This window comes from Delphinus delphis, chromosome 3, assembly GCF_949987515.2.
Source record: "Delphinus delphis chromosome 3, mDelDel1.2, whole genome shotgun sequence".
Classification (NCBI taxonomy): Eukaryota; Metazoa; Chordata; class Mammalia; order Artiodactyla; family Delphinidae; genus Delphinus; species Delphinus delphis.
The window spans coordinates 64,873,277-64,886,726 of record NC_082685.1 but is presented as its reverse complement, the minus strand read 5'-3'; the positions used below and the strand labels follow the sequence as shown (position 1 = coordinate 64,886,726).

The 13,450-nt window shown below is 34.9% G+C and overlaps 1 protein-coding gene across 2 annotated transcripts in view; it reads left to right on the top strand.

Annotated features, from left to right (window-relative positions):
• LYRM7 (LYR motif containing 7) overlaps positions 1-13,450 on the top strand; it is a 47,418-nt gene that overhangs the window by 12,344 nt on the left and 21,624 nt on the right. For both annotated transcript variants that reach the window (XM_060008914.1, XM_060008915.1), the window contains exon 4: positions 3,032-3,113. In XM_060008914.1, coding sequence (XP_059864897.1) covers positions 3,032-3,113 — 82 coding nt within the window. The remainder of the gene's footprint in view (positions 1-3,031; positions 3,114-13,450) is intronic.

Here is a 13,450-nt window from a genome sequence, read left to right as displayed (position 1 = left end):
TTTAGATAATTACATTGTCATGTATTGTCATGAAGTCTTGGCACCAAAATGAATCATAGGCATTCTCTTGACCAGCAGTTCTCAAACTTTTTGGTTTTAAGACCACTTTACCTTCCGAAAAACTGAAGACCCCAAAAAGTGCTATTTATATGTTATACCTATCAATATTTACCATACTAGGATTTAAAACTGAGAAATTTTTAAAATATATGTTGATTAAATAATTTAAAAATAATAAGCTCGGGCCCATGTACCGCAAAAAAGAAAAAAAAAATAAGCTCATTACCTATTAAATACAATATTTATGAAAAATAACTATATTTTCCAAAAAATTTAGTAAGAAGCAAGGCATTATTTTATATTTTTGCAAATCTCTTTAATGTCTGGCTTAATAGGAGTCAGCTAAATTTTCATACCTGCTTCCTCATTCAATCTGGCACTGTATTTTTTTTTTTTTTTTTTTTTTTGCCGTATGCAGGCCTCTCACTGTTGTGGCCTCTCCCATTGCGGAGCACGGGCTCTGGACGCGCAGGCTCAGCGGCCATGTCTCACGGGCCCAGCCGCTCCGCGGCATGTGGGATCTTCCCAGACCAGGTCACGAACCTGTGTCCCCTGCATCGGCAGGCGGATTCTCAACCACTGCACCACCAGGGAAGCCCAACTGTATGTTTTTTTAGATTGAATTATATGAAGAAAATTCAGCCTTATGCAGATATGTAGTTGGAAGAGGGTAGGTGTATATATAAGCCTTTTCAAATAATTGTGAATATTCTTTGATATCAGACCTCAACAAGTGGTAAATTTCTTTAAAGGTTAGATGCAATGCGGAACTCTGTTATCTGTTAGACCAATGGATGTGTGTGGGTGTGTGTGTTTATCCTTTGCCGGGGTGGTTCCTAGGACTTATACATACCACATCCTGCTCATCCCCTTTGATCTCCCATAATCCCTTGTTTCTTATCTAGCCTTGTTTCCAGCCTTAAACCTAAGACTCAGCTCAGTTTATGCACCTCCAGTGGGTGAGGAGTCGCATTGTTTTTCTTTCTCTCCCCTTCTAAGCCCCTTCTCAGCTCTGTAGGGAGGTGAGGCTTTGCTCTCCTACAGCCTTCTCCATTTCAATTAATGGCAGCTCCCTCCTTTTGATGCTCAGACCAAAACCCTTGGTGCTCTCTTTTTCGACTGCTTTCCTTCTCTCACATTTACATCCAATCTGGCAGCAAATCCTGTTGACTTAACCTTCAAAATATACCCAGAATTCAACCACTTCTTATTTGCCCTATTATTATTTCCTGGTTCAAGCCATCATTATTTCTCACTGGGTTGTTACAGCAGCCTCCTAGTGGGTCTTTTTGCTTCTGCCCTAACTCCCTGCAGCCTATTCTCAATACTTATAAAAGGCAGTGAGCCTTTTAAAAAAAGGCATATCCCATCACTCCTCTGCTCACAATCCCCATGGCTCCTCATCCCATTCAAATTAAAATCTAAAGTCTCTACCTACCATGACCTATAACACTGTATTATCTGACCCCTGTTAACTTCCTGCCTCAATTCACCATGTACTTCTCACTCTTCCAGTCTCAGTGCCTTCTTTGAGGGTGCTTCAGTTTACCAAGAACTTTCCTACCTCAGGCCATTTATGCTGTTGCTTCTTCCTACGATATTCTTCTCCAATATGCCCTTCTCTAATACGGTAAATATTGATAGGTATAACATATAAATCTGTTGGTTATTTAGTAGACCAACAGATTTTAATCTGTCTTTCCCTTTGAATGGATCTTTCAGTCATGGATGTTTTATAACATCATGCATCAATGATTTGGAAAATGTAGGTTCAGCAAGTAATGCAGATCTTCCAAATGTTGACATAGTTCAATATGTAATATTTTAAAATTATATCTTAATATCCATCTCATCAGAAAAATCTTTAAGTATTGGGAAGCTGTCAAGCTTACAGTGACAGATACAGCTTCTCCAGAATTCTGATTTTTGCTTGAAAGCTTGAATTTTATCATTGCCATTAAATACTGTCAGTTGTTTTCTTAAAGTGACATACTCATTTCACCTATCTGCCAGTTACCCAAATCTGAATAAACAGAGTTTGTCTATAAAAGTAAAAATGGTATTCCAAAGAGAAAACTCTACTTGTGCTCACAACTCAAACAATGCAGACAGCTCTAGTATTATGAAAATAATTTTGACTTTACGGGTCCCCTGAAAGGGTCTCAGGGTCCACAGCTTTGAGACTCACTGTTTTAGTTCAGTTCTTCATTTTGCAATGATGAGTTCTGAAACTTAGTGAGTAGGTATTAACCCAAGGCCATACACTTGATGACAGATCCAGAGTTGGGAGTCCAAGTATTCTGTCTCCTGATCCAGTACTCTTTCTAGTGTTCAGAACATCCAACTCTACAGTAAAAGAAAGATTCAGCCCCTCTCAAAAAAACAAAATGCACATTTTAAACACATTGTAAAATATATATTACAACAAAAAATACTACAATCTGTTTTGGAACAAAATATGGAATGGATAGATAAGAGGTAAAAATATACGCATGTCTGAGCTTTCTGTATGCTTGGAATGGTTACAAAAAGTTAAAGACAAGGGGCTTCCCTGGTGGCATGGTGGTTAAGAATCCGCCTGCCAGTGCAGGGGACACGGGTTTGAGCCCTGGTCCAGGAAGGTCCCACATGCCACGGAACAACTAAGCCCGTGCACCACAACTACTGAGCCTGCGCTCTAGAGCCTGCCAGCCACAACTACTGAAGCCTGCACTCCTAGAGCCTGTGCTCCGCAACAAGAGAAGCCACCGCAATGAGAAGCCTGTGCACTTGCCACAACTAGAGAAAGCCTGCGCGCAGCAACGAAGACCCAATGCAGCCAATAAATAAATAAATATATTCTTTAAAAAAAAGAAGTTAAAGGCAAGTATCACCTAAAAAAAATTGTAAACCTTTAGTTTTCAAAAACAGTACATTCATGTGAACCATTGAAAAAACGGAGGATTTAGTCTATTTTTTTTTTTCTTAACAGCTAATAAAAATAGGTTCTGATGTTGAGCTGATACTCAGAACATCTGTTATACAAGGTATTCACACAGACCACAATACGCTGAGTAAGTAATATTAAAGAAAAATGTTGCTTGCAATGTGTTTTAAACTATTGAGCAATTACAGTGCTTTTAATGCTGATTACTAAACTTGATTTTGCCAGACAATGTGGTATATATTGTACACATTTATAAGGCTGTATTTTAAAATGCTGAATTATGAAACTTTGTTTTACCAGACTTTTTTTTCTTTTATATATTTTTTCTTTTTAATCTTAACCACTGGTTATACTGCAAAACTACAGTTACAAAGGCAGTATATGCATACCGCAATTTATTGCACTTCCCAGATAATGCATTTTTCACAAACTGGAGGTTTGTGGCAACCCTGTGTCAAGCAAGTCTATCGGTACCATTTTTCTAACAGCATTTGCTCACTTGGTGTCTCGGTGTAACATTTTGGTAATTCTTGGAGTATTTCAAACTTTTTCATTATTACTGTATCTGTTATAGTGATCTGTGGTCAGTGGTCTTTGATGTTACTGCTACGACTTGCTGAAGGCTCAGATAATGGTTAGCATATTATAGCAATAAAGTATTTTTAAATTAATATATGTACATTGTTTTTTAGACATAATGCTATTAGACATTTAATAGACTATAGTACAGTGTAAACATAACTCTTATATGCTCTAGGAAACCAAAAATTGGTGTGATTTGCTTTATTGAGATACTTTACTGTAGTGGTCTGGAACCGAACCTGCAATATCTCAGAAGTTTGCCTGTGTGACTGTTTTTATAAAATGTATCTGGCATTCTTAATTTTCCTAGTATAATTTGTCACCTACCTAGACTGTGTCTATTTCTTTATCTTTTCTCCTATGATTCTACTATTTTAATTCAGAAGAATTGGGATTATACAAAATGGTAATATAGTTGAGAATCCTCCATTATACCTCCAAACTCCTGGTGGGGCTTCAGCAGACTCTCATTTCACATAATATTTGGTTTTCATTCCCTGAAGTATTTTGGGGGACAGAAACAACAGCAAAGATACAAACAACATACAAACAGAAAAGTACACAATTTATAATAGTATAGTCCAGTGAATTTTCACCAAGTGAAATAACATGTAACCAACATCCACATCAAGTTATATAATGCTACCACTTTCCCCAAAGCACCATCATGCCCTGATGTCCCTCACCGTCAGCCCCTTCCCATAAGTATAACCGCTGTCCGTTTAACACTATCAATTTTAACCTAATATAATAAAGTGTTTGAAACTTTATGTAAATGGAATCATATAGGATTTCTGTTTTGTCTGGCTTCTTTCTCTCAATATTATATTTGTGAGATTCATCTTTATCATTGTGTGTAGCAACATTTCTGTGAATATTGTATGAGTGAAACTGCCATGTCATATGGTATGTGTTTATTCAGCTTTAATAGGTACTGCTAACCAGCTTTCCAAAGTAGTTAGACTAAGTTACACTTGAAGCAGTGGTATCTGAGAACTCCAGTTGATTTATCCTCACCAGCTCTTTGATACTGTGCATCTCTTAATTTTAGAGTTTCTGGTGGTTATGTAATGGTATCACATTGTGATTTGAATTTGCATTTCTCTGGTAATTAATGAAGGACTAGCACTTTTTCAGTTGTTTAATGGCCATTTGGATATTCTGTTTTATGAAGTGGCTGTTCAGGTCTTTTGCCCATTTTTCTAAGAGGCTATCTGCCTTTTTATTATTGATTTGAAGAAATTCTTTGTATGTTCTGAATATAAATCCTTTGTTGGATATATATATATATTCTAAGAATCTTCTGCTTTTTGTCTTGCTTTTTCGTTTTGCTGTTTTTATCTTTTGATGAGAAGGTCTTAATTTTAATGTAGTCCAGTTTATCCCTTTTTTCCTTTATGGTTAATATTTTTCTGAGTCTTGTTTAAGAAATCTTTTCCTGTCTCAAGCAAGATCATGAAGAGATTATCCTATGCTTCTTCCAAAAGCTTTATTGTTTGGTCTTTTTCATTTTGTTGTTTATATCAACTAGAGTTGATTTTTGTATATGGTATGAGATAGCAGTCAAGATTTATTTTTTTATATCTGAATATTCAGTTGATCCAGCATCATTTATTGAAAAGACCACTCTTTCCCCGCTGCACTGTAGGGCCACCTTTATCATGAAATCAAATAACTGGAAGAGACAAAGAAGGACACTACATAATGATCAAGGGTTCGATCCAAGAAGAAGATATAGCAATTGTAAATATTTATGCACCCAACATAGGAGCACCTCAATACATAAGGCAAATACTAACAGCCATAAAAGGGGAAATCGACAGTAACACATTCATAGTAGGGGACTTTAACACCCCACTTTCACCAATGGACAGATCATCCAAAATGAAAATAAGGAAACACAAGCTTTAAATGATACATTAAACAAGATGGACTTCATTGATATTTATAGGACATTCCATCCAAAAACAACAGAATACACATTTTTCTCAAGTGCTCACGGAACATTCTCCAGGATAGATCATATCTTGGGTCACAAGTCAAGCCTTGGTAAATTTAAGAAAACTGAAATTGTTTCAAGTATCTTTTCTGACCACAGCACTATGAGATTAGATATCAATTACAGGAAAAGATCTGTAAAAAATACAAACAGATGGAGGCTAAACAATACACTACTTAATAACGAAGTGATCACTGAAGGAATCAAAGAGGAAATCAAATACCTAGAAACAAATGACGATGGAGGCACGACAATGCAAAACCTATGGGATGAAACACAAGCAGTTCTAAGAGGGAAGTTTATAGCAATACAATCCTACCTTAAGAAACAGGAAACATCTCGAATAAACAACCTAACCTTCCACCTAAAGCAACTAGAGAAAGAAGAACAAAAAAACCCCAAAGTTAGCAGAAGGAAAGAAATCATAAAAATCATATCAGAAATAAATGAAAAAGAAATGAAGGAAACGATAGCAAAGATCAATAAAACTAAGAGCTGGTTCTTTGAGAAGATAAACAAAATTGATAAACCATTAGCCAGACTCATCAAGAAAAAAAGGGAGAAGACTCAAATCAATAGAATTAGAAATGAAAAAGGAGAAGTAACAACTGACACTGCAGAAATACAAAAGATCATGAGAGATTACTACAAGCAACTCTATGCCAATAAAATGGACAACCTGGAAGAAAGGGACAAATTCTTAGAAATGCACAACCTGCCAAGACTGAATCAGGAAGAAATAGAAAATATGAACAGACCAGTCACAAGCACTGAAGTTGAAACTGTGATTAAAAACCTTCCAACAAGCAAAAGCCCAGGACCAGATGGCTTCACAGGCGAATTCTATCAAACATTTAGAGAGGAGCTAACACCTATCCTTCTCAAACTCTTCCAAAATATAGCAGAGGGAGGAACACTCCCAAACTCCTTCTACGAGGCCACCATCACCTTGATACCAAAACCAGACAAGGATGTCACAAAGGAAGAAAACTACAGGCCAATATCACTGATGAACATAGATGCAAATATCCTCAACACAATACTAGCAAACAGAATCCAACAGCACATTAAAAGGTTCATACACCATGATCAAGTGGGGTTTATTCCAGGAATGCAAGGATTCTTCAATATGCGCAAAACAATCAATATAATAAAACATATTAACAAATTGAAGGAGCGAAACCATATGATCATCTCAATAGAGGCAGAGAAAGCTTTCGACAAAATTCAACACCCATTTATGGTAAAAACCCTGCAGAAAGTAGGCATAGAGGGAACTTTCCTCAACATAATAAAGGCCATATATGACAAACCCACAGCCAACATCATCCTCAATGGTGAAAAACTGAAAGTATTTCCACTAAGATCAGGAACAAGACAAGGTTGCCCACTCTCACCACTTATTCAACATAGTTTTGGAAGTTTTAGACAAAGCAATCAGAGAAGAAAAGGAAATAAAAGGAATCCAAATTGGAAAAGAAGAAGTAAAGCTGTCACTGTTTGCAGATGACATGATACTATACATAGAGAATCCTAAAGATGCTACCAGAAAACTACTAGAGTTAATCAATGAATTTGGTAAAGTAGCAGGATACAAAATTAATGCACAGAAATCTCTGGCGTTCCTATACACTAATGATGAAAAATCTGAAAGTGAAATCAAGAAAAAACTCCCATTTACCATTGCTACAAAAAGAATAAAATATCTAGGAATAAACCTATCTAAGGAGACAAAAGACCTATATGCAGAAAATTATAAGACACTGATGAAAGAAATTAAAGATGATACAAGTAGATGGAGAGATATACCATGTTCTTGGATTGGAAGAATCAACATTGTGAAAATGACTCTACTATCCAAAGCAATCTACAGATTCAATGCAATCCCTATCAAACTACCAGTGGTATTTTTCACAGAACTAGAACAAAAAATTTCACAATTTGTATGGAAACACAAAAGACCCCGAATAGCCAAAGCAATCTTGAGAATGAAAAATGGAGCTGGAGGAATCAGGCTCCCTGACTTCAGACTATACTACAAAGCTACAGTAATCAAGACAGTATGGTACTGGCACAAAAACAGAAATATAAATCAATGGAACAGGATAGAAAGCCCAGAGATAAACCCACGCACATATGGTCACCTTATCTTTGATAAAGGAGGCAGGAATGTACAGTGGAGAAAGGACAGCCTCTTCAATAAGTGGTGCTGGGAAAACTGGACAGGTACATGTAAAAGTATGAGATTAGAACACTCCCTAACACCATACACAAAAATAGGCTCAAAATGGATTAAAGACCTAAATGTAAGGCTAGAAACTATCAAACTCTTAGAGGAAAACATAGGCAGAACACTCTATGACATAAATCACAGCAAGATCCTTTTTGACCCACCTCCTAGAGAAATGGAAATAAAAACAAAAATAAACAAATGGGTCCTAATGAAACTTCAAAGCTTTTGCACAGCAAAGGAAACCATAAAGAAGCCCAAAAGACCACCCTCAGAATGGGAGAAAATATTTGCAAATGAAGCAACTGACAAAGGATTAATTTCCAAAATTTATAAGCAGCTCATGCAGCTCAATAAGAAAAAAACAAACAACCCAATCCAAAAATGGGCAGAAGACCTAAATAGACATTTCTCCAAAGAAGGTATACAGACTGCCAACAAACACATGAAAGAATGCTCAACTTCATTAATCATTAGAGAAATGCAAATCAAAACTACAATGAGATATCATGTCACACCAGTCGGAATGGCTATCATCAAAAAATCTAGAAACAATAAATGCTGGATAGGGTGTGGAGAAAAGGCAACCCTCTTGCACTGTTGGTGGGAATGTAAATGGATACAGCCACTGTGGAGAACAGTATGGAGGTTCCTTAAAAAACTACAAATAGAACTATCATACGACCCAGCAATCCCACTACTAGGCATATACCCTGAGAAAACCATAATTCAAAAAGAGTCGTGTACCAAAATGTTCATTGCAGCTCTATTTACAATAGCCCGGAGATGGAAACAACCTAAGTGTCCATCATCTGTTGAATGGATAAAGAAGATGTGGCACATATATACAATGGAATATACTCAGCCATAAAAAGAAACGAAATTGAGCTATTTGTAATGAGGTGGATAGACCTAGCGTCTGTCATACAGAGTGAAGTAAGTCAGAAAGAGAAAGACAAATACTGTTTGCTAACACATATATATGGAATTTAAGAAGAAAAAAATGTCATGAAGAACCTAGGGGTAAGACAGGAATAAAGACACAGACCTGCTAGAGAATGGACTTGAGGATATGGGGAGGGGGAAGGGTAAGCTGACAAAGCGAGAGAGAGGCATGGACATAAAAAAAAAAACAACTTTCTCTTGGGAAAGTAGTCTTTAAAACGGTATAAAAATAATTACATCTAAAGTATAATTAGTATAGCACAGGGCACTCTGCTCAGTTTTATGTGGCGGCCTGGACGGGAGGGAGTCTGGGGGAGAATGGATACATGTATATGTATGGCTGAGTCACTTTGCTGTGCACCTGAAACTTTCACAACATTGTTAATTGGCTATACTCCAATATGAAATAAAAAGTTAAAAAAAATCAAATAACTATATGTGTGCATCTGTTTCTGGACTTTATAATCTCTTCAATTAGTTTGTTTTTCCGTCCTTGCATCACAACCCATAATGTCTTGATTACTACAGCCTTACAGTAAATCTTAATATCTAGCAGTATATGTCCTATAGGACTTTTAAATTTATTTTTAGTTCATGAGTATTTATCAGAAATTATCAGATCCAGTTATATTTCTAAGGGCAATAAACATGGTTAATCCTAAATTGAAAATTTGTAGTCATTGTCTTTAATCTTAATAATAATCTTTAGAGCTTCTGTGTACTATAGCCAAAATTTTATATGGGTAATTATAGCAAAATATTATCTTTATTATATGAATAAAAATTTAGGTTATTTCAGATAACTAAATTTGATAGCTACATTTCAGAAGCCTGGTTTTAAATATGATAATATTGGTTTAAATTTCTTTTTTTCTTTTGGTTTTCTGTATAGTTTAATTTTTCCACAAGATTGAAAATTTTGACTCGTACATGATTATTAGTATCTAATGCTATATTGCCTTAATAAAGGCCTCATTCTTTCTGTTAAGTTATATATGGGTCTCTTTTTCCTACTTTATTCCTATGGGTTTAAGATAGAACAAATTTGAGTCTTTAATCTGTTTTAAGAACTTACTTTAAGTAAAATTCCTCCACATATTTTAGCAATGTCTTTACTGACATACAGAAGTGAGAGGAATTAAAATTCTGCTTGCCTAGAAAATAGAGTTATGACTGTGTATCTCTAAAAAAGATCAGATAAAGTCCCAACATGAAAAATAATAGAAACTGAAAATAATGAAATGAAACTTCATCTGCAAAATTAATTACCTGTATGCGTAAATTCTCAATCCATCTCTTTTTTTCTCCCTTCTAAGTAATATCTACAGTGGAAATTAACTACTGAGTAGCAGAAAGAACTCTTTATCCTAAATAATTTCTCTTTTTTTCCTTTTAAAAAAGACTGCTTTCCTTATCCTTGAAGATAATTTCACTATTCTTTATTATAGATATAATAATTTCATCATTTGAGAAAAACTCCTTATTTTTAAAATCTCAAAAATATTGGGAAAACTATTTTCTTTCCAAGCATTCCCTACTTTTTTTGTATTTTTATTTTTTTTGGTATGATCACAGGTACATGAATTTGGATTAATCATAAATTTTAATTCATATCAGTCTCATCATTGGTCCATTCTAGCCTTCCTAGGTTTTCTGTAGAAAAGTGAAAACTAACTATGACTTAGAACAATGAGTTAATTTCAGTATTTTTCTATACTTGCTTTGTCATTGACTACTGACATTTTCAAAGCCCTCTTTCTAATATGGATATTGGTCAACTGGTTTCAGTGTTGGCCTTTATGAAACATATATTCTATAGACAGTAACCAAATGTATGGTTATAGATGGTACCAAGAAAACTCAAGACTTTAGGGCTACATATTTACTTAGTTTCTGAGTAGCATTATCCATGTTTTTTTAACTTCCTGTCTGGTATATATGTAAGACAAACAAAATAGGAACATGCTTCTGAACATGTGTGATACATTTTTTTAAAAACAGTATATACCCTTTTCATATGCTCTCATGGTACCTTGTAATCTCCCTTCAGATTATTTACCCAGCTTGCCATTGGGTATTATCTTTGTGATGTGTATATGTGCCTTATTTCTCTCTCTGGTGCTAGATATCAGACTCCCTGAGGCAGGAACTGTCTCACTCATTATTTTATCTATAGTTATTCATGAATATTCGTTAATTGTAGGAAAAAATGCCCTTTCTGATCCAGAGTTTACCTTTATTGTTCCATCATCATTTTTCTCCCTAGTGGTTCAATATACTTTGGACCTTTGGACAGTTGCTTTTCTTCCTTTTCTTATCCTTTTACAAGATTTTATGCAGCACACCATTTAGACAGGGTTTAAAGAACACGTAGCATGCTGTTTTTCGTTTTGTTTGTTTTAAATGGATGAATAATCTCATACCATGGATTTGATGTACCACAATGCAACCATTTTAGCATTCATGCCACCTACAAAGGATCTCAAAGTCACCAGAGAGCAATATGATATTGCTGAGAATTAAAACAAACATGGGTGGGATGAATGATGAGCTAGTAAAGAAGGAGGATGATGGATAAACGTTTCTGCCTATGGATGGAAGGAGTTTTTTGCGATATGTGCTTCAAGGTCAGAGGCTTTAAGAAGACATATTTTCTGGCTAATGTGCTTGTGCAGAAAAGCAGAGGATATCTGCATATTTAACAAGGTCCCCAGAATTTGAGCTCTTTGAGATCAGAGGCCTATATCATGAGTCTTCTCCATATTTCACAGAGTGGATATTGCTGAAGAAAAAAAGGTTAAATATATTCTTTGTCTGCATTGTGTTACCTAAGTGATTGTAAAATAAGGTGTTTTTTTTTAATTGGAAAATAATAAAGAACAGTACTGAAAGAGAAAAAAAAGCTCTAGGAAGCTATTCTTTATTTCAGATGTGTTTTTAAACTTCTGTCCTTTGGTTTTTTATATTCGTCTTTGCCCTAAACTATCTTTATAGTTTGTATTCTAAGGTAGGTTAATGTGATTCAACAACCATTTATTCAATACCTGTTGTGCTAGGCACTAAGAATAGAACAGTGGTCAGTCTTTATGGAACTTACAGCACCGTATTAGAAGATAAACAATAAAGTGTTCAGTCACAGTCCTTTGGCTGCCATATCAGGAGAGGTAGAGGGGCTGTTCAGGTACATAGGCAGAGCTCCAAATCCCAAACTTGGTGGGTCAGGAAGAGGTTCTTAAAGAAAACAATTTTGAGCAACCTAAATGTCCATCAACAGAGGAACGGATAAAGAAGAATGTGATACCTGTATACAATGGAATATTACTCAGCTATAAAAAGGAACAAAATTGGGTCATTTGTAGAGACGTGGATGGACCTAGAGACTGTCATACAGAGTGAAGTAAGTCAGAAAGAGAAAAACAAATATCGCATATTAACGCATATATGTGGAATCTAGAAAAAATGGTATAGATCATCTTATTTGCAAAACAGAAGTAGAGACACAGACATAGAGAACAAATGTATGGACACCAAGGGGGGACGGGGGAGGGTGGGATGAATTGGGAGTTTGGGATTGACATATATACACTATTGATACTATGTATAAAATAGATAACTAATGAGAACCTGCCTTATAGCTCAGGGAACTCTACTCAGTGCTCTGCGGTGACCTAAATGGGAAGGAAATCCAAAAGGAGGTGTATGTATATATATATGTATGTGTGTGTGTGTATATATATATATACATATATATATATATATATATATATACACACACACATATATGTGTATATATATACATATATGTGTGTATATATATATATAGGTGATTCACTTTGCTGTACAGTAGAAACTAACAACATTGTAAAGCAACTATACTCCAATAAAAAATTAATTATAAAAAAAGAAAATTTTGTATGCAAGTTGTCTATTTAAACTCATTTGTATTTTTGTGTTTTATATATTTAGAGACTTTTTATAATTGCAGAGTTAAATATTTTAATGTCCTATAAATTATTTATATCCTAAATGCCTCTGTGATTTTCACACTCTTACAAACCATGCCATTGAAAGATTTTTTTTAATTGACAGTTAACATACAACATTGTATTAGTTTTAGGTGTGCAACATAATGGTTATATATAATCATTTCATTATGTATACAACATATATGTGTATATAGTGAAATGATTACCACAGTAAGTTTTTAGTTAATATCCATGACCATATACAGTGACAAATTTTTTTCTTGTGATGAGAACTTTTAAGATTTACTGTTAGCATCTTTCAAATACACAATACAGTATTTTTAACATTTATTTTATTGAAGTAGTTGATTTACAATGTTATGTTAATTTCTGCTGTACAGCAAAGTGATTCAGTTATACATATATACATTCTTTTTCATATTCTTTTCCATTATGGTTTATTACAGGATATTGAATATAGTTCCCTGTGCTATACAGTAGGACTTTGTTGTTTATCCATTCTATTTATAGTAGTTTGCATCTGCTAATCCCAAATTCCCAGTCCATCCCTCCCATACCGGCCCTCCCCTTTGGCAACCACAAGTCTGTTCTCTATGTCCGTGAGTCTGTTTCTGTTTCTAGATAAGTTTATTTATGTCATATTTTAGATTCCACATGTAAGTGATATCATATGGTATTTGTCTTTCTGTTTCTGACTTCACTTAGTATGATAATCTTTAGAT